General features: G+C 40.0%; 2 protein-coding genes and 1 long non-coding RNA gene across 13 annotated transcripts in view; 1 reads left to right on the top strand and 2 right to left on the bottom strand.

The window, feature by feature from the left end:
- Positions 1 to 1,903: 1,903 nt before the first annotated feature.
- Positions 1,904 to 13,595, bottom strand: LOC136438119 (uncharacterized). Its single transcript, XM_066432834.1, has 4 exons — positions 13,168 to 13,595; positions 11,908 to 12,039; positions 11,049 to 11,435; positions 1,904 to 2,794 (listed from the first exon to the last, which is right to left on the bottom strand). The coding sequence occupies exons 1-4, from the start codon at positions 13,184 to 13,186 to the stop codon at positions 2,604 to 2,606; spliced, it is 729 nt and encodes a 242-aa protein (XP_066288931.1). The 5' UTR covers positions 13,187 to 13,595; the 3' UTR covers positions 1,904 to 2,603.
- On the bottom strand, positions 7,000 to 8,944 carry LOC136438122 (uncharacterized). Its single transcript, XR_010756389.1, has 2 exons — positions 8,624 to 8,944; positions 7,000 to 7,976 (listed from the first exon to the last, which is right to left on the bottom strand). It is a non-coding gene; the product is annotated as an uncharacterized lncRNA (long non-coding RNA).
- A 123-nt stretch (positions 13,596 to 13,718) lies between the features above and the next one.
- Positions 13,719 to 22,516, top strand: part of LOC136438117 (vesicle-associated membrane protein-associated protein B/C-like) — a 22,512-nt gene continuing 13,714 nt past the window's right edge. For 6 of the 11 annotated variants that reach the window (XM_066432829.1, XM_066432826.1, XM_066432832.1 and 3 more), the window contains exons 1-2: positions 13,720 to 13,900; positions 18,827 to 18,979. In XM_066432829.1, the coding sequence (XP_066288926.1) occupies positions 13,843 to 13,900; positions 18,827 to 18,979 (211 nt within the window). In that variant the 5' untranslated portion in view covers positions 13,720 to 13,842. Of the gene's footprint in view, positions 13,901 to 18,826; positions 18,980 to 22,516 lie in introns of all 11 variants that reach the window. The other 5 variants (XM_066432825.1, XM_066432823.1, XM_066432831.1 and 2 more) reach the window with 3 other exon arrangements.

Raw genomic sequence — 22,516 nt, 5'->3', positions numbered from 1 at the left:
ATTTTACTTCAAGTAAAGGGAAAAGACAATTCACACTTATAAATGTAGCCGAAACGCCAGCTTTTTTTAAAAGCTCTTGTTTTTCTATAATTCTGTCAGTATCATGTACTATCTTTGCACTAATCACATATATGGTAGATTTTGTCTCTAGTCGTGCTGACACCAAAATATTTCAACTTGAAACTACCGTCCGCCGCACGCACAATTACGGTGCTGTCGGACAGGGGGGCACATTAATTCGGGAGAGAAGATTCGTCTTGAATATCTTACCGCTAATCACATTTTATACAGCAGCTATTCGTTCCATCCTTGGCTTGAGGAGAGTGCTATGGATATAGACGTGTCCAAGTAAAAAAAATACACGAAAAAACGGCCGTACCGCACACATCAGGCCAGTTCGGGTACAACCCATGTGTTGAGTCGGTAGAACTTCACTCAAAGTCGGCCCATCGTCATCATCGGGCAACGTGTAACGTTACATTATTCATGGGAAGTTAGCTGGATGCCGTAGCAATGGTACTAGTACTACTATGTCCATGTGTTCCTTGTTGTGTTAGGAGCAAACTTTGAGGAAAATATCTTCCTCAGTCCACTATCACACGCAGCATTTAGACAAAAAAGTGTTCCTCACAAACCTTTGTCGTCTGCTTGACAACAGGATTCTGGTTAACAATATGGCGGCGGGAAAATACACGTGCCGTAGGTTGTAGCAACAGAGAGGAGTTTTGATGATTGATCACACTAAGAATCCAGTTGCAGGTTAGCAAAAGAGATTGTAATAAGTTGTCTTGTAAATAATTGTGTTGAGCAGGAAGCGGATGTGACATTTTTCTTATAAACCAGCCGACAACCATGTTGTTTAATTCTCCCACGAAGTCCTCAGACTGTTCCAATAAGGGAGAGTTTTTGACCTCGTCGCCTTATAATCCATGCTTATCGAAGCTTTTCAGGCAGTGTTCTGAATACGTAAGTCTGGCAGGTTTGCACTTCTAGCGGTATTACTTATGTTGCATCTAGCACATATCCCTAAATACCCCGTTTTCGAAAAATCCCGAATTTAAGTACCCCGCGAATTTAGGTTACCCAACGTTACCACTAAGACCAGTTCTCACTTGTTTTACACTAGTCCATCATAGATTAGCGTTTTACAACATTTCAAATCAGCTCTTCAAATTGGTGGCCTGGTGCTCGTAATACTCAACGAGTCCAAAGACCGTGACGTCAGAATCAGACAGAATCCGACTGTTACGATCGATGCGTGTTCTATAGAATAGATTCTGGGGCCGAGTCGGATTCTGACGTCACGGTCTGTGGACTCATTGAGTATTACGGGCACCAGGCCACCAATTTGAAATGCTGTAAAAACGCTAATCTATGATGGCCTAATGTAAAACAAGTCAGAACTGGTCTTAGTGGTATATATAACATAATGCAGTATGCTTTACGAAATCAAGTTTAGTCTGCCTTAACTTTAAGAACCCATCACAACTCGAAAAGAGAAGTAGTATGTGTTCGGTTTGGAAAGAATTAATCAAGATAGATTTCATGACTAGTTGACACACACCAGTAAAAACATAGCTCATTTGAGGATACTGTAAATATATTTTAAATTTTTAGTATAAATTAATAGGTTTTTATTTCGTGCTAAGCTGAAAATGGAGTGTTCGCTGTAGTTTTAAGTTTGCAGCAGCGCCGTAGTCACATACTGCTACAGTATTGGACAAAAAATGTTAACGGAACATAAAACCACCACGAACATTTCTGCATTTACAGTACTCAGTTGTTTTAAAAACTACCAAATTGAATGCCACACTAATCTTTTTCCTTGGATCTCAGACATTTTAAGGTGAAAATTTATCAACGGGACATCATAAATTAAAAGTAAAGACATCTAGAGTTAAACTTGAATATGACTAGTATATGAAAAATTATTCACTCACTAAAACTGCACCAAAGTATAAACCCTAGTCCTCAGGCTTTGTTTTCATTATACTTTTTCCGGTTAAAGCATATCTTTTTCTAAAATCCGAGAACCAACCACTTAGTGGCCTAAGACTGAAACAAAGCTTGTCCTTTGCTAAACTTGTGTTCAAATATAGAATTATATAAAGACAATATTTCTTCAAACTCTACAACTGGATGAAATTCAGAGATTAACTTCCGGACGTTTCGAGTGACATCCACCACTCTTCTTCAGCGTCACTAAAATGAACTGAGAGTTTTAATTGTTCATTATATATGTTGTTTACCTGCATGGTTGTCTAACCTTCATACAAATTGTGTGCAAATACATGTAGATTATGTCCTCCACATATTGCATCAGCAGGAAATGCCAGGAATGTTTGAGTTTAACCTTGTTAGTATCATGGCCAATCACAATGCCCAACACAAATACACCCTTTAATAGGCTAACACTTTGAGCATTAAGTATTTTCCAATTTAAAATCAAATGTGGTCCAGCCACCACTGCCTTCTTCTCCTTTGTCACTCTTTTGAGGGAGAGAATTCCAAAGTGTACTTTTCGTCCATCATAATTGATGAGGGTCTTGACTTCAGTCGCCCTTGTGTGTCAGAGCATGGCTAATTAATGAGCCCATTCAAGGTCAAAGTATTTCTGCAATGTCTCCCATGTCGCACTGGAGCAGCAGGGCATGCAGTCTGCCTACTGTTGCGTCTAACTGTACCGCCCAGGACTGTAGCAGTGCTTCGGCCGGGTTTTCCTTCCGTTGGTCCCACAAGGCAACATAGTGTGGCTTGATTCCCAACTTCTCCACAAGTAGCCTCCAATCCTTACCTGTTAGTGTATAAAGTCAAAGTGTTTTGTCAATGCATTATATAAAATAGCTTCAAAGCAGCAAAACATCATTCGAAACTGATGTTCATATCAAATGCATTTGCTGTAGTAATTTTGTTGAGGTTGGAATATTACACAAGCAGCAAGTGTTTCATCTTGCTGCTGTTGCAAGGTTGCACAAGTCAAAACACTTCAGAATCTACAGACTTCCCACACCAAGATTGTGCAGTACTTCCTATTGCTGCTAGGGGGCAGTAATGAGAGGCTGGTGACGAGTAACTTTTAGATCCGCCTGTTCAAGTACATGACTGGTCATTTCAGGTAGTTACTGACAGGTGCATTTGAGAAAACAGTCATCATAATCATCAATAATGAGCAATAAGAATCCAAAACTTGATAAAACAATTAGTATGATGACTGACTGTCATATTTATTCCAGTGTAGGGTATAATTTGTCATACCTGTGCCGCGAAAACGTTTGATTCGGGTGTTCTGCATCATATGATAATTTTCCGTATCGCACAGGGTTCTACTTTAATCACTTGGGCTTCCTTAGAATATGAAAATATGTATTTTGAGTGTGTTGGTTGGGCCACTGTCAAAAATACTAGATACGGAGGTTGAAATCTACTCTCCAAGCAGAGGAGGGGTTCCGGCAGGTTTTTTACGTGTTTTTAGGCGTTTTTGTTGAGCTTTCTACTTTTTCATTTTTTGTTGTCTCTATAAACCCAAATATAATGATAAACTAGAAAGGCCGTCATTTGCCCCTGAGCAAATACAGCATGTTTAGCCATACTAATCCCCATGCAAGAAGTGGGCTGTCCCAAAATAATGCCTGGGCAAATCGAAATATTAACTGCATGTAGAAAGGCAACATTTGCGAGAGCATCATACTTCACCAATCTCCCTCCCGATGCATAAATTGACTGTTCCAAAATCACCCGTGCAAAAAAAAATTGTCTCTACAAGTTCTGCGAGACCCCAAGAGCTTCTTACTGCAAAGGCTTGCGTGTGTTCCTGTAATATGACCTCAGGTGACCTAAATAGAACATGCGTTCTTTGGCCAGTAGCAAATGGAACACGGGGATCCTTAGATAGAACATGGATTCCTTGGCCAGCAGCAAATAGAACATGGAACGGGGATACCACTTTTGGCCTGTTTTTGGTCTGAAAATGGGCCCAAAAGTCCCCAAAATGAAGCATTCTGAAGTAATGTACACCAGAATTGTGATTAAAGTCCTGTAGGGACATGTTCAAGGCACCCTTGTACCGAATTTCAGGTCACTTGCTTGCAATACCAGGGCACAGGAGCCCAAAATATAAAAATTGTCTAAAAATGCCCCAAAAAACCTCCATAAAATGGATTTTAAGGCCTGTTTCAAAACAATTAAAAAAGGGTCTGGGGGTATTTGCCATCTTAACCTCCACACCAAATTTCAGGTCGGTTGGTTAAGAAATGGCGGAGTAGAAGCCATTTGAAGATTTGGCAGGAGGAGAAGAACATGAACAAAAACTAGAAAGGCCGTCATTTGCCCCTGAGCAAATACAGCATGTTTCGCCAATACCCCTCCCCATGCAAAAATGGGCTGTCCCAAAATAATACCTGGTTAAATTGAAATATAATGAAATAACTACAAAAACAAAAAATTGGGACAGCCCATTTTGTCAGTTTGCCAGGCTTACCTTTATTGTAACAAGAAAATTACACGTATATTCTAACTATAGTTGAAATTGTGACGGCTTTTATAGGAAGACAAAACAGAAATAAAATGTTCAGCGAAAATTCCAGCCCGTCAGTCATAAAGGTTGCCGTAACATTTATTCAATGCACACGTAAAACCCTATGTTCTGGCAAATTAATTAGCGACGCACGCCACCTGGGTAAGCATCTCCCCGGATGAATGTCGGTTTCTTCGGTGACCAATCGCATAACGTATTCTTCTCGCTGATTGGTTGCTGGTAATTGGATCATCCCTGTTCATGGCGACATGTTCGCTTTTAAATCGGCCAAGACGCGTCACATAATCTATGTTATAGAATTGTAGAATTCAACACAGAAAATAAAACTAATCCGATAATTCAACTGCTTAATTTTTTCTTGTTACAACAGATAAACTGAATCTTTACGCCAAAAATAATTACTCAAGCAACTGGATAAGATTTTGAAACAGTCAGACTTTTCAGACAGTATCCACTGTCTTTCGTCAGTGACTAACGATAGGACTGAGAACACCAGGTTTTATACCAAAACTCTGAATAGATATGTTAATGAGGTAAAGACAATTTAGGATGTCTGGAAGTAGTCTTCAAAAAGAAGATTAATTCAAGGCAAAGTTTATGCCAATAGTTCAATTAGCTACTGTTGTTCTAGTACAGTAACTAAATGTTGCTTGTCCGGGGGTGGGGGGTGGGGGGCAGTGCATTATCCCAGGTGCCTGAAAGTTGAATGCGTAGACCCCCTTTCCTGTTGAGGGCGGGGTTGTACATCCTCTCATATATTGCTTCTCTAATTCCCCGTTCGAACCAGCGTTCTTCACGATCTAGGATGTCAGTGGATTCGAAATTGAATGAGTGTCCCTGGTTGTGTTTTAGATGGTGGTAAATGGCAGAGGAGTAGCGGTTAGCGGAAAGGGGGTCTACGCGTTCAACTTTCAGGCACCTGGGATAATGCACTGCCCCCCACCCCCCACCCCCGGACAAGCAACATTTAGTTACTGTACTAGAACAACAGTAGCTAATTGAACTATTGGCATAAACTTTGTCTTGAATTAATCTTCTTTTTGAAGACTACTTCCAGACATCCTAAATTGTCTTTACCTCATTAACATATCTATTCAGAGTTTTGGTATAAAACCTGGTGTTCTCAGTCCTATCGTTAGTCACTGACGAAAGACAGTGGATACTGTCTGAAACGTCTGACTGTTTCAAAATCTTATCCAGTTGCTTGAGTAATTATTTTTGGCGTATCTTACTACCTGGATGTCTAACCTTCATCAACGTAAACTGAATCTTTGACCAAATCAGCTGCAATTCTGGTGTTGCAGGTCCTTGCTAGTAAAAAGCGTCGCCGTGAAACTGTAACACACACAAATTCCCCCGCGACCATCCTTGGGAAACTGTGTGGTATTGAACCAAAACATCACCGCAATATTTCCTACTCGATACAAAAATTTACATCGCTGTATTTCACCAACGAGAAGCAAAACTTACCACTGAATTTGAAACTACGAGTCGTTGTCATGTGGGGACCGCGTGCTCGCAGGCCGAACGCGTATATACAACGAGCTTCCTCATTGGCTCAGAGCTGACCAACCACACAATCACTTATACAGTTGAGTACCCGTGCTGCGCGCCCAGGTGCAGCCCGCCTATTGTTTGCCTTTGAAACGCCGCCGGCGCCGCGGGAGACAAAATAACCAAAAATTCCATGAAAAAATCGCAAAATAAGTAATTTTGAAGTAGTGTATGCCCAAAAAAATACTGGGGTCCTTTGGATAAATATCCAATGCACAACTAAACCAAGTTTCAGGTCCTTAGGTTCCAACACCACGGCACTGGAGGCCATATAGTGCGACTTTTGTCTGAAAATGACCAAAAAATCTCGATAAAATGATTTTAAAAACTTATATCAACAAAATTAAAAAAGGGTCTAGGTGTATACTCTTACTCTACCTGCATACCAAATTTCAGCCAATTTGGTTCACGGACGACCGAGAAGAAGCGATTTGAAGATTTGACAGGAGAAGGAGAAGAAACATGACAAACTAGACTGGCCGTCATTTGCTTTAAGAGCAAATTCAGCATGTTTCGCCCATACTCCTCCTCATGCAAGAAGTGGGCTGTCCCAAAATAACTCCTGGGCAAATCGAAATATTACCTGCATGTTGGAAGGCAACATTTGCGAGAGCATCATACTTTGCCAATCTCCCTCCCGATGCATAAATTGACTGTTCCAGAATCACCCGTGCAAAAACAAAAATTTTAAACTCTTCATATCTTTTTAAACTTGGTGTCATCTGATAGGTATTTGTGAAAGAAACAGAATGTTTTTTGTTTCAACAAAATCGGACATACCGTTAGCGAGTTACGGCCATTCAAAGGTCTGAGAATTAGTCCTCAAATTCTCCGGAATCCGTAAAAACCGTTAAAATGTAATATCTTAAAACTGTCATAACTCAGTAATAATTCACAATAGAAGCACCAAATAAGCTGCATTCTCTTTATTTACAATGATATTAACAAGTCCTTAAAGCTTGTAGCTTTGCCTTCATCGTTTCTTTAGATTTCTCATCCCAAAATATCACCAAAAGTGGGAAAAAAATGGACATGGGCACAGGACATCTTAAATATGCAAGATTGCGATATCTCTGTAACCGTACAATATACAAGGAAACAACTTGGCATACATGGGTTCTGTAACATGCTGAATTTAAATATGGCGGCCATAAAATCTATATATCTGCTTCAGAAATTATGAATTATGATGAATAATTGATTTCCTGAGGTAATAAGATGTGCATCCGCTAATTAAATATGCAACTTGCATATCTTCCTTATACTTGAAGATACACCAAAAGAAAAAAAAAACGTGGTACACAGAGGTTTAGACACATGCTGATTCCAATTTTAGCCTCAAAAATATAATCTGATCCAGAAATATTGAACTACATGTATTACCCAATGCTATATATTTACATTTGTACACACTGATATCATTCTTTGTACAATCTGCAATATTGGTCCGACAATTCAATATCCAGCATTCATTTCATTTCTTCCCCTTTTTTCACTGCAGGAATTTCGTTTCTTGTTGCAGGGCAGTTGAGTGGCAAAGTACATGTATTTATTGTATTGTACATGTATTATATTTCAATTTTACGGGAATCAGACAACTGGATCATGGAACAGGTGGCCATTGCTTCCCTGGTCTGGAACTATTTCTACAGTTGAATCAACTACAAAAGCTAAATCTACTTTTTGTATGGTTTCTCTATCCAGCTGAGATAACCTAGACACACATGCTGATCACTACTAGGGGTAGAAGTTACTGAAGTTCTCTTTCGTTATGTACCAAAACTACAGTTATTTACGGCAAATAGAAATTATATCTAGTCTCGTCTTCTAGTTCACTGGCAGTTCTGTTGGTTCTTCATCACTTTCCTCCTCTTCACTCTCTTCATTCCTGTGTCAAAAGAGAAAACGTCTGTTGAAATTCAAACTATATAATACATTCATAGCAGACACACATTTCAAACAATCTATGATGAGATAAATATGAAACTTGGATACTTAGGTACTTTATTTCCTCCATTAGCTACCATACATTTATACTAAGTAGTACTGGTAATTGCATACAATAATAAAGGCTATCATTCATTATAAATGTAACAACTTAATAAACTTAACAGACCAGCATAGTTCTGTCAAGTGAGGTTTATACTTCTACTCATAAAATAAATTACAACGGAAACTACGACTCGAGTAGAGGGCAGCTGCAGGGCATCCCCGCCGCCCCCCTCCCCCTAGCAGTGACGTCAGAAGGTGAGGATAGCAAGTGCAGTTTTCTGCATTTTAAGTTTAGATTACGGCACTAGCAAAAAAAAACAGGAACCAAATGCATCCATAGGGCGTTGAAAATGATTTATAGTAATCATACATGCAACCACTGGCACGAAAATCCACGTATTAAAACGGCAAATTCAAATTATTTGAGCTACCATGCGGCATACAAAAACAACAGTATTTACCGATAATCATGCGGTCAAATTTGACATAAAAATAACCCAAAACCCACATAAAACTACGTAAAGACTTGGAAAAAGACATTACCTGGCATTTGGGTAATAGAAGTGTCCGTATTTTGGCCCGATGCCGACGTAATCGGCTCCGAACTACAGCGGTCTGTAGCGCCCAGGCCGCCGTCCACCATCTTGCTTCCTTCCCAAAACTGGCTCGCAATTTTAAAAGTATCAGCCGATTACGGAGCCCACCATGGCTCGAATATATGCGAATTTGGTACCAAAATAACAACAATCTATTGAATTTTCCAACGATACCAATGTCGAAATTTTTTTTAAAGGGGTACCTACCTCCGGAATTTCGATTTGAAAAATCAAAATGTGAATATTTTCACCAATGAAAGTCGCACAAGCCAAGCTGACCACTTACATCATTTTGTAGATCGTAATGCTGGCTACAAATTGGCGACTAGTTTTCTTGTTTACGAGTGACGTAACGATCCGTATTTGGATCGGCGCGAAGCCGGCCCTCCCCAAGTGCGTGACCGGGAAGCGGGTGCACCTGCTCCCGCGGGCGAAATGCGCGTAACCCGATGGGCGATTTCTCGCTTATGGTTGACGGTATTTTAGTAAATCCTTCACAGATATTGAGTTAAGAACCTTCTTTAACTACTGGTATAAAATTATAAGCGATTTTTGACCGTTATGTATCAGATCGTACGCCTTGAATTTGGCGCATTTTTCGGTTTTGACGGGGCCGGAGAACAAATTTCGGGCTCTGCGCCACCCCTACTACACTGCGAGACGCCAAGAGCTTCTTACTGCAAAGGCTTGCGTGTTTACCTGCAACATGACCTCAGGTAACCGGAAAAGAACTCATGTTCTTTGGCCAGCAGCAAATGGAACGCCCGGAACCTTAGATAGAACATGGATTCTTAGGTAGAACATGGAACGGGGACAGCACTTTTGACCCGTTTTTGGTCTGAAAATGGGTCCAAAAGTCCCCCATACGAAGCCTTTTGAAGTGATGTACACCAGAAATGTGATTAAAGTCCTGTAGGGACATGTCCCAGGCACCCTTGTGCCGAATTCCAGGCCATTTGCTTGTAATACCAGGGCACAGGAGCCAAAAATATAGAAATTGCCTAAAAATGCCCCAAAAAACCTCCATAAAAATGATTTTAAGGCCTGTTTCAAAACGATTCAAAAAGGGTCTGGGGGTATTCGCCATCTTTACCTCCATGCCAAATTTCAGGTCGGTTGGGTAAGAAATGGCGGAGTAGTAGCCATTTGAAGATTTGTCAGGAGGAGAAGAAGAACCAGACAAATACAATATGTTGAGCCCATACTTATGGGCTCAACATAACTAGAAAGGCCGTCATTTGCCCCTGAGCAAATACAGCATGTTTAGCCATACTCCTCCCCATGCAAGAAGTGGGCTGTCCCAAAATAATGCCTGGGCAAATCGAAATATTAACTGCATGTAGAAAGGCAACATTTGCGAGAGCATCATACTTCACCAATCTCCCTCCCGATGCATAAATTGACTGTTCCAAAATCATCCGTGCAAAAAAAATTATCTCTACAAGTTCTGCGAGACCCCAAGAGCTTCTTACTGCAAAGGCTTGCGTGTGTTCCTGCAATATGACCTCAGGTGACCTAAATAGAACATGCGTTCTTTGGCAAGTAGCAAATGGAACACGGGGATCCTTAGATAGAACATGGATTCCTTGGCCAGCAGCAAATAGAACATGGAACAGGGATACCACTTTTGGCCTGTTTTTGGTCTGAAAATGGGCACAAAAGTCCCCAAAATAAAGCATTCTGAAGTAATGTAAACCAGAATTGTAATTGAAGTCCTGTAGGGACATGTTCAAGGCACCCTTGTACCGAATTTCAGGTCACTTGCTTGCAATACCAGGGCACAGGAGCCCAAAATATAAAAATTGTCTTAAAATGCCCCAAAAAACCTCCATAAAAATGATTTTAATGCCTGTTTCAACAAAATTAAAAAATCACCTAAGGCTATTTGCCATCTTTACCTACATGCCAAATTGCAGGCCGTTTGGCCCAAAAATGACGGAGTAGATTCCATTTGAAGATATGGCAGGAGGAGAAGAAGAAGAAGAACGTGAACAAAAACAATATGTTGAGCCATACTAGGTATGGCTAAACATAACAATATGTTGAGCCATACTAGGTATGGCTAAACATAAAAACATGTAAAATACCTGTCGGAACCCGACCTCTGCTTGGAGAGTAGTTGAAATTGATGTTGTTACAATTTTTCTGATCGAGGACACAAAACTCTCAACTTCTGGCACATTTCACATTGAAATGTGTGTTTTTTTCAGGTGGGTATGACATAAATAAAGCACAACACGGTGTATTCCGCATCACCCTCGGTACTGGCCGTCCCTCAGGTTGCATCGCCCTCCGGCAGTCTGTACCTCGGGCGATACGGACGAATTCACCATGTTGTATTCTATATATAAAAATGCACATGCAGGACTTACCGTCAGGCTTTTTCACACTCAGCATGCTTGTTAACTTGTGACGAATCCTAAACGGCATTTTTCCTACATGGAGGCTGGGGTCCAAGTTTGGAGGGCTGGCTAGGGGTTTACCGGTACTCCCATTGTCTGTAGTGGTTGATAGGGAACCATTGGGAGGGCTGGCTTGGGGTTTACCAGAACTCACATTTTCTGAAGTGGCTGATGGGGCACCATTTGGAGGGCTGGATGGGGGTTTACAGGGTGTGATGTTCTGTATAACGGGAGTGTTCACGACTGCCCCTGTTACAGGAGTGGTACTGCCTGCTACATGTAGTTGTTGGTGTATATCAGGAGGAAGACCAGGTTGAACATTGGAGCCAACTGTTGATGTTTCCAAAGGTGGTGGTGCTGTAGGAAAGACAAGGACATAGTGTAAGCAACTGTACACGTCATGTCATTCAATTGTTCACTACTTCTCTTAATACTTGTTAATACACTGTTCTATATATATTCTTTCATAATTTTTGAACATCTACGATTACAGCTAAGCAGTTCTAGCTCTTTATGAAATATCTATCAACCTTTTCTAGTACAATTTCCAGGTAGCATCTTCTAATGTTTGCTTGTTGATCTGCCTCTATAAATAAGGCAATTGATCTAGAGGATGCAAAGAAACATAGAAAAGATCAAATCTGTGATCTACAAAATGATCTCTATACAATACTATATACTAAGACAGAACCCGGGGACGCCAGTCCAAAGGCTGCATACCATAACTGCCAGGCTAAAAGATCCAGACTGGTTGGACTGGTCAGTTAGTGGCGCTTGAACCCCACTGTTACACTTGTACCTTAACAACATACTGTAGTCTAGATCTCACCATCCACAACATCCTCATATCCAGTTTTGTTGATGATGTTGTTTGTACCAATCTGTACATTTTCCACCTGGCTGATGTTGTAGACATGATAGTGAATAACAGGAGGGGCTGATGCTCCTCTTTTACTCACATCTGCGGAAGAAAACAACATTAATGTTGATATGGACTTAAAAAGGGGAAATGCAAATGTTTCGTTTTGACAACTTTGCCATTTTGTTCCAAATTATTGAAATCTACTTCGTCTAAACTGTAAACAAGGAGGTTTTTAACCTTAGGCCACAGCAAGTAAATTTTATGGATGACATCAGCGCGTGCATTGATTTCCGCCTGATTTTGAAATAAAAAACTAGATTTTGTTTACCCTTCGGCAATGGTAAAAATAGTACAAGATGTCGCAAACTACTGTCAGTTCTATCGCAAAAATGTTCTAGATGCCAGAAAAAAGCATTAGCACATGTGAGACAGCAATAGCGGATAGCTAGAGAACTTCAGCTGAGGAAAAGTGAGCAGAGCCAGCAACATGTAGTTACTGTTAGTCTGACTCATGACTCAGGAGACTCCCGTGCCCAGTGTACAGAAACCTTGTCTCTGTCGTCTTACTATACAGACCCGGATCTAAATTCATTTCTAATTATTCTAATGTTGACATCAGTGGTATTTAATGTTTTATTGAATACAGGGATATTAGTAATATTAGTACCATGTTTTATCACTTTACTTCTTCTTACATACTTTATGGTATTCAAGTTTGAAAATATGGATGCCTTGTTTTTTTTGCCTGCCTTAAATTTACATGCTGTGGCCTTATTGCCAATATTGGTACATTGTTAATTGTATGCACCAGTATATTTCGATTTGCTTGACCAAATCTAAAAAAGAAAATAGGTTAAGAAAATAGACCTCCTTGATTGTACTAGCTAGTCCGGTGAAAAGCATGTTGAGCTAACAAATCACATGTATCTGACCCAAAACATATCATACCGTTTAACTTGTCACAGGAATAACACATAAAACAAACTAGATGTAACGTTACATAACAGTTACATGTGCTCTGGCACATACCAAATGGTACGAAGAGAACTTTCAGTAATAAGATTATCTTATGTCGATCAATTACCTGCTGTTTTCTGAAAAATAGAGCACTTCAAGGTAGGATCCATAACCTCCTTGGTGTAACCACCTCACATTGCATTGCATTGCAATACAATTATGATGAATGCTGTGAATAAAAAATGCATCTCTACCAAAGGTAATATTTACCTTCAACTGGATCCATCATTAGAAGTCACTGACGATGTACTGGAATGATTTCCTGGTTTAGTTCTACATCTGTAGCCTATTCCCTAACTTTTCCCTTGACCAACAGTTCAGGGGGAGGGGGGCACAAGTAAGTCAGTTTCGGTCGCTCTCAAACTCGTGGTTTGCCAGATCAGCATGCAGCAGAAATGATTTTGCCTGGTATGACTTTCTGATGAACACGAGTTAATATCCACAAAACAGCAGGTAGGAGTCCTTTAAAAAACAATAAGATGGAGGTGAGAAAATAGCGAGTTCCTTTTCTGGTATCCCCCTTCTTCTACCCGGAAGTCTCTAACTGGAAAGTCAGTGCTATTTATAGAACATGACGTCATGTCAACAAAAGATTAGATTGTTTGTAGATTTCTAGCTACATTTCGACAACGTGTACAGAATAGCAATCAAGAGTGAAAAATAATTGCATAGGATATAGTTTTGAATGTTGTATTTTTCTTTGTTTGTGTTTATTTTGCAAAAAAATGATAGGGAAAAAATGTGACCGGAAGTACGTCACAATCGAGCCTCGCTTTCACATGCCGAGCATGCGCGCGTTTTACTCGCCATTTTTAGCTGCAGACGGACCCTTTGACCCCGTTTTGACCGAAAAACAGTGGTTTTAGGACAAAATAAAGCCTCGCCATGTCGAAGCTGGAGCAAGTGTTAATCCTAGAACCTTCCGGGGAGCTAAAATTCAAAGGTAAGCCCTTCTTTTGTAGTCTAGAAGGTTCCGAAATACGGGCATGTTGAACGCCATATTGGGTGTCAGCAGTCGTGGGATGGGCCAGTGTGTCAGAGGATTTCTGATTGGGATGCTGGCCGCGTTGTGCAGTTATTACTCCCCAAATCGTGCCCACAGAATGCCGACAAACCAAACTCAGGGGCGGGGAGCTACTGAACCAACAGGAAATGTGATATTTAGGGTCGAAACGTCACCTGAAAAATGATTCTCCCGGCCGCGCGGTGTATAAAGGAACGTCAGAAACGGTCAGCTCGTGGAACGGTTGAGGAAATGTGATCCTAGGGTTCAAGTTCGTGCCGTAAACATGCTCCCAACGGGTCAGGAATAACTACCGGATCATAAACCGCCACCCGGTCGGTTTACTCCCAGTTTTATTACAGGAAAAACGTCCCATTTTGTCCGATTCAGGTATAGTAAACATGAAATGGACGCGTCATCACTACACGCATTGCGTCATAAGTGGCCCGAAAACCAACCCCTTTGTTCAAGAACGCCAAGTTTTGTTGCTTTGACAAAACATCAAAACAAAAATTCAAATAAAATAAAACCCTTGATGATATTGATTATCTGGTACCAAAGGATAATATAGCAGTCAATAATAATGCACAAGGTCATAAAATATTGCATCTGTCACCTACCCTTTTGCCCCCCCCCCCCCCCCCCATTTGAAAATCAGCTGGGTCATTTTAAAACATGTCCACAATAAAATATGACCTGTGATATAACCGTCACCAAGGTATACAATGAAATTTAACAAGGAAAAAAATGAGTCCAACAAGGGGATGTTACTTAATACAGATAAACCAAGTATGTCAATTATCATTCATTGTGATCCTTGATCTTTATACAATGGATTGGAAGAGCCGCGAAGTACTGATTACTTTCAATAATGATTAACAGAAAATAATGCTGTCCTTTGTTGCTTTAATTGGTTAAGATTCCTTATGTACCCCTCTCTCCACTTAATCTATTACTGATCAGTTTAAACAAATCACCAAGCAATAGCACTTTTCTTAAAGAACTTAAGACATCATGCAAGTAAGATTCTCCAAGAAGCTTTCCCTGTGAAAAATTCCAAGCCATTTTTCTTAACGATTCTTGATTCCTAAGTTGTTGAGAATGACCCCTAGTTGACTCTTTGAGTTAAAATGAAAGATTACTAGTTTGAACGAAATCCACTTATCCCATTCAGTACTAACTGTACATTGTGTAATGTCAATTTTCCACCCCTTTTGATTTGCTAAGTGTGTTAAAGAAGAAACCTTACACCACAACATAGCTTGTTAAGGCCAAAGGTCATGTAGGTCAGTGCGCTCGACTAACCTTTATACGACATATAGCACGGCCACTAATTCCAGGACAGACACGTTTTCACGTACGCATTTTATTGCCCGGAATTAAACCCCCACTGATGGTGACCCCACAAAGGTTGGTTAGTTAAGGAACATGTAAAAGGCAAGGTTTTAGATAAGGGCCATTTGAAACATGTGAGGTCGATTTGGGTGGCCCTTACAACACTGATACTGATAATGCTATAAGAGTAATTACATAGTAAACTAAGGTCTTTTGATTCATGGTGAAGATATGCTAAATTGGTACATTCATCAATATGATGTGTAGAGACCTAAGCCTATAAATTATACATAGTACAAGTTAGCAAAATGTACTAGTAATATTAAAACGCCAGCTGAAGAAAGATTTGAGGTACATGTACTACTACTAACATAGCCTGCCTCTACAGTATATTGTCACAATTGATATTCCTATAGTTTGCTCAACAGAAAACCTTTAGAATTCCATAGAAATCAAATCAGCATTTGGACCCAGCCCACACAATTATTTATCTAATTCATGAATATTCCTATTGTTGAATATGGACATTGTGCCCCTCCCCTTTTTTCTTACCATATTGTCTCCCTATGTCTTTTTGCCCTAGAACACCCCATATATGTCCCAAAGGATATAAACACAAGATGATAAACATCTGTCCCAATATGATTTTTGGCTTTACGAGCGCTATGAATAGTATGATTCGTTTAGCGAGGAAAAAACGAGACGGCGCTTGCATGACGCGGGTGTACGTTATGCTCGCTAAATAAGTAATGAAGACGAGTGATATTGACGAGGGGCACTGCCTGCCTGCTACATGCTAATGAGCCTTTGATGCAATTTATTATCCATTCACAAATGACTGATAGGAAATACACTGCCCTGAAATTATTTTATGTGACATGCGTATGGTCGGAGCACATTTGTCATCTGGGAGACAGAATGTTTTGAGTGAGTTGACGGAAAATAAGAAAAGAGTCGAAGACCAGGGCTCAAAATACAATTAAGCAACTTGTAATTTGCAAGCGATTTTCAAGATTTGCAAGTAAAAATAATATGAACTTTTGCAGGTTGAAAATACCGGTGGATCGTTTAAGCACATACCCGGTTGCACAGTTGCGCCGCGCAAAATAGTGACTGTAGCTAGAGGAGAAATAAGTCTCTGACTACTAAACAAGAAAGGCTACATATTACTTTTATTAGAAGTAAATCTGTATTTAGATGTTTATGTTTAGTCTTCTAAAAATGCTATAAAAGTTGCTATGCCAGCCTGAGTATGTACATTTTGTATGTACAAGATAAGCAATTACATGTACATACCAACTATAATATTTCAAGTTGATTTTTCATTTTGCAAGTAAAATTTTTGCAACTTGCAATTTTGCAAGTACATGTAACACAAAAAAAATTATTCCAGTCCTGAAGACTCTAAATACTAGTAGTAACAGTATTATAGACTAAAGAGCTGAAAAAATTCAAACCACGTTTAAGAAAAAATTTAGAACCAATAATTAGACAACTATGAAAGCAAAATATTGTTATGGCAGCTTTTTGTTATGGCAGTGAAAATAACAGAAGCAGAAAACCCCTTGCCTGTTTTAAATTTGTAGTTACACTGCAACAAACATGGTGATGTTTATACATGATGTAGCTCAACAGACAACTTCACAAGGTTTTTTGACAATTTGCCCAGGGCCATTGTTAGGTTACTGAGTGTCACTCTAAAACCCCGTTCACACTCATTTTTTTCAATCGCGATTGAAGTATAATCGCGATTGTTCGGTCCGATCGCGATTGAACGCAAATAAACTTTTGCGTTCACACTCCTTTGCGCCAAGTGGATTAAAGTACGCCGTGATCCGATCGCGATTGAAGCACGATTGAAGCATGCTATCGGCGATCATCTGGTAAATGTTGTTGTTGTCCTTGTTGTCCTTGTTTTGTGTCTATTTTTCCGCTAGACATTGTCACTTGGTGCGGTAAACGTCCCTCTTTCGGTGACATTTCCCCAGTTTGGCCTGCACCTCCTCTCTCCCCCAGATTGCGATGAGGACCCTGGTCTCCTCATCGCGCCATCTGCCACCAGCTGAAGTTGCTGACGGAGTTTTATTCTTCTTCTTGGGCATTGGTGACGATGAAAAGTTGTTGTTGTTGTAAAAGAGCGATCTGACGTGCGGATTGGGTTTGTTTTCCCGCGCGAAGCGAACTATGACCCCACGTACCCGCATGTATGACCTCCCACCCCCGGAACCAGCCGAAATCTCCGCCGATCGCGATGGAATGAATCGTAGTTGTGTTCACACTCAAAATTTGATAGGATTGGATTGGATCCGATCGCGATTAATCCAATCAAACTACCTCCGGAGGTAGTTACAATCCAATCGCGATTGGATCGTTTTGGATCGTTCCAATCGCGATTGGGAGCGTTCACACTGAAAAAATCAATCGCGATCGGATCGATTCAATCGCGATTATATTTCAATCGCGATTGAAAAAAATGAGTGTGAACGGGGTCTAAGTCAACAGTTTGTTCACATATTCAAACGACTCCCTCAGTTCTAGTAATTCCTATGTTAAGGCTCTGACATTTTTTATTGCAAATGTTCTGAATTTTGATTGCTTGGTATACGAGTTGTATGTAAAATAACTGGTTAACTTAGCCAGGGTGCTCATTGGGTACAGTTCATAAACTGTTTACCCATGCTGAAAGCAAAAATGTAGGCTGCCCTATAATTTTTGGCCCTGCCTTTCTGAAACAGGTTTTGTATGATGAGGTGACTGACATATATTGTGCAGTGTGTCTCTTTGTATGTGCGTTCCACTTGACCTCAAGTGCATAGTGGTGACAATTTGTCACGTTATGTTGAATTTTTTATTCGTGAAAAAAGGAGAGGTTCAAATGGATTGTTGCATATCAAAGAGTTATGCTGTAAATTACTATTGTGATGATATATTAATCTTTTTCCTCTTCGGTGTAACATTATGCTTTGTTTGGCAGAATAAACCAGGTGGCGTGAAAAACAATTTCCGGTGTTCTAACTGGAACGTCAGAATGAAAGATACCGTCTCATATGAGTAATTAGGACCAGTCTAATTCCTTAGATGTTTGCTCATCTGAAGTGTAAGCGACATATGTGTTTGAAAAAAAGTAATTTTTGTATGTCCAAAGAGTTATAGTTTCAACAGCATTTTCGTTGCAGGAAAATAAGCCCAATCGCGGTTCCGACTACCCATGTGCAGTGTCAAAGGTAAAGGCCCCTGAGACGTAAACAAAACCCGTCTGGGCGTTGTTATGCAAATCTAGACAATGTCGAGACGAGAACTGTTTGCAAGCCAGGGGCCTTCACCTTTGACACTGCACATGCGTAGTAGCAACCGCGAATGGGCTTATTAGAATGTTACTGATAAGCAGATAGAATTATATTTTCGTCAAGTTAAATTTAAACTAGAGGGAATATGGAAGATCTTTTAGCATTAGACAGTCAAACAGCAAAAAACAGTTTTATATTATAAGGACGTTTGTAATTTTTCTGAACCATTTTTTCTTTGTTTCAGGACCTTTCACCGAAGTAGTAACATCAAATTTGAAGTTGAACAACCCAACAGACAAGCGGGTATGTTTCAAAGTCAAGACCACAGCTCCGCGGAGATACTGCGTGCGGCCCAACAGCGGGGTAGTCGAGCCTTCATCTTCCATAAATGTCTCAGGTAAGGAGATAACATCTTCGTCTGTCAGTTTTCCTGTCAGACTAGGAGGCGTGGCTGGAGGGAATATTTAAAACCTTATCAGGGCTGGTAATATTGGGTGCATATGCATGTTTGTGCACCTAAGGCCACACCAATTTAATTTCTTGGTTAACAGATTTTTTTGGTAAAACTTTAGCACGAGGACATCATTTAAACAGAAGGCTGGGGTGAAAACTTGCACCTGACCCTGTTCACTCCCTGATACTGTGTGCACCAAAGTACAGACTTTTCTATGAGATTCTGTTTTCATGTTGATTTTCCAATCTAGCCTTTTTTGTTAAATTTCCGTTAACCAAGAAATTGAATTGGTGTGGCCCAAGGTGCATAGATCTAATGCATGTTTGTGCACCCGAAAGTGAAGCTGTGCAACTAATTTTTGACTGAGTGCACACCTAGATATATGTATAAGATTATGTATATAAAGGTACTATAATTTTGCACTACAAGTACACTCTTGACATCCAAGTGTCAAAATATTAACACTGTTGTTATATTTTTTATTTAGAATTTTGAAGTGAGCTATACAATTTCATATTCAAGTTCTGAAGAGTCAGTAAAATTTTCAAGTTTCTATTTTTAATTTTGTTTTATGTTTATGTGCACCCCAATTTTTTTCTGTGCACCTTAGTTTTTTGGTTACTAGTATTCACAAAAGTGACTTTCGAGCCCTGACACGACAGCTATAGCTAGGCCACTAACTAGTAACTACATAACCATAGCCTTTAAATCACATGCATGTAATTTTCAAACCCAAATTAAGCAGCGTTAATAACTAAGATTTAAAGATATTCCGTAACCGATGTGCTTGAGCCAGCCTATGCGTGAAGAAATCGAAGGGCCAAAGCAATTTGCTGGGTCGGTCTCGCTTGACAATATCCGAGGTGATTACAATCTTATGAAAGTGGTCCCAAGAAAATTGTGTCCGTGCTTCCGTTCCTATCTTCTATGTATTTGCCATTTCTACTTTTTTTTTAAAGAAAGCTCCTGTACTGTGCATGCAATAGCAAGAAAGGATTTAACTTATTAATTACTGTAATTGGCTTTATCTTCACGGTAGCAAAATTTCACAGTGTAAGGAAAATGGACATTTTCACTGAACTTTAGCTTCACGATGGTGCCAAGTGATTGGAATCATAAATGATTACAACAGGTTTTTCATGGTGATGATAAGTTCGCGGTACAGATCTAGAGGTGACTGTGAAAACAGTGAACGTAAAGTTACAGTGAAAGAAACAAGAATTACAGTATCCTGAGAGCCATAATATTGTAGTTAGCTTATTGTGGCTCCTATACTGTCCTCTAACCAATATTGAGAGTATAGGAGTCCTGGTAAACTATCTACGATGACAAAAAAAAACTGTAAATGCCTTTAGATTCGTGGGGATTCGATTTTGCGGTGGGGAGAAAATGGAGTGTTCTCAGTGGTCTTTATTTCGTGGTTGAACAATGTGGTAGGCAAGCAGAAGACTGAACAAGCATTTTCGCAGTGAAGAGGCTACCGTGAAAACCTCGAATACAAATCCACCGCGAAAATTTGAACATTTACAGTACCCACGTACAACCTACAATTTGCCGGCAGAACCGGAATTCCATTCTGGTTTTTGTTTGTAAATTGCAGTCTGCAGGTGGTTATTTTAATCCGTCCTTGAGAGATGGCCTGCAGCAAATAACAATCATTCACATGATTCAGTTCTTTGGCTTGGCACCCACAAGTATTGTACCAGGGCAAGAAAGAGAATTTGGAGAGCTGGCTTGAGATTTTTTTCTGGCATCCCCTCACCCGGGATTTACCCAAACATTACATCAGGGATAAAAACAGAAGCAGGCGGCTGCACAAGTGACAGATGCCCCGGCCTAAGAGTGTCCCCGGGCTATTCACGGCAGCTATGGCTGGAATGCCGGACACTGTCCAAGAATTTAGCCCATGCTAGAAGTGATGGTCTCGTTTATGGACCAAGGAAACATTTTACGACTTAAAAGTGTGCGTTGATACACTGTACAACCCAAGCGTTTTAAATTTAATAGTTTTATTGAAATACTGTTATATTTTGTATGCAGATAATGATATGAAGTTAGAGGATCACACTATATATCCAGCATATCTTTTAGAACAGAGATGTCATTTTTAACAATGGTTTCTGATAGCTATGTCAACAGCTATAAGTGAGGAATGCTATCGGCTCTGTCAGATTTGGGGTAATGCACATAGTTTGCTTTCATCGTGAACTAACCCCAGCACTTTAATTGCTAATTGCTGGAAATGCTCATGTCAGGTCCGCTAACGACAAGAAAAAACACTTAACGATTTGTCACTAATCAATCAAAATGTGAAGATTTAGTGATACTGATAGGGACAAATTTACCGAAACGTCCAAGGTGTTCAATACGGGTAGGATTTTGGTAGAGGGATGGTTTAGAATTTGTACTAGAGGATTGGAGATGTGAAACTGTGCAGAATTGCCATACAGGGTACAAGGCACGATTATCATGTCAACTACGCATGGTGCCTTTCAACATTTTGGGTGCCATTTTGGGTACTGCAATAGTACGCGTTGTCAACACGAAAATGGTTTTCTAGGGGTTACAGTTTTTCCTATAAGAAAGGTTAAAATCTTTTTTTTTTAAATCATGTGTTTATGACACTACTGTCCAGTTTAATTGATGTACTCAGTATAGCTGTCTGCTAAGCTGCATTAAAGAAACTGAGGGGTTTTGTTATGCATGACAAAAGAAGGGTGTATGCTCTGCATAAATGTGTTGTCAATTAAACAATGTTTATTACATTAAACGCAATTAGAAGCTTATTTGGAAATGTTATTTTTGTGCCATCAGTTCTTTAAATTAGCAAGTTGAAGTGTATTTATAAATATTGTGTACCAGAGGACTGGGGGTATGCACTTGTGTAGCATTGCCGAGCAGGGGATTTCAAACATGATTTTCTTGTCAGCAACGTGCTATACCACTCAACATCCGTCATTTTGGGTGCTGTGGTACCGTGCACAGTCCACACAAAAGTTGTGTCTAAAGCACCCTACCAATGCTATACAGTCTCACATGCCCAGTCCTCTACGCATTCTATGGTGTTGACTCGTCCAAACCCTGCCCAGTATTGAGAACACCTCTGCACGTGCGATTACCGCGTGAACCGCGAAAGGAGTTCAATAGGGGCGATGGAGAAATTGTTGTCTGACCCCTTTCTGTCAAGCAAGAATTCCGCTCCAGGAAGAAACCTATTGGCAGTGATCATCGCTTGTGAAACCACAAAAATGTTGTTGTATGTGGTACATCTCGATTGATAGCTTCCGAATTTAGGACTTTTAAAAATAGTGAGCTTCAAAGATTTGTCCCATTTCTGGTTTTACCAATGATAAATAATATTTTTTTGTCCTTGCAAAAGCCTAAAAACTATGTGAAATATCCAAATGAACAGTGTTTTAGAATGTTCCTTTATATTGTACAGAAGTGTAGCAATCGCTAGAACTTGCAATAATATTTTGG

The sequence above is a fragment of the Branchiostoma lanceolatum genome, chromosome 7 (assembly GCF_035083965.1).
Source record: "Branchiostoma lanceolatum isolate klBraLanc5 chromosome 7, klBraLanc5.hap2, whole genome shotgun sequence".
Classification (NCBI taxonomy): domain Eukaryota; kingdom Metazoa; phylum Chordata; class Leptocardii; order Amphioxiformes; family Branchiostomatidae; genus Branchiostoma; species Branchiostoma lanceolatum.
This window is presented reverse-complemented; position numbering and strand designations above follow the sequence as displayed.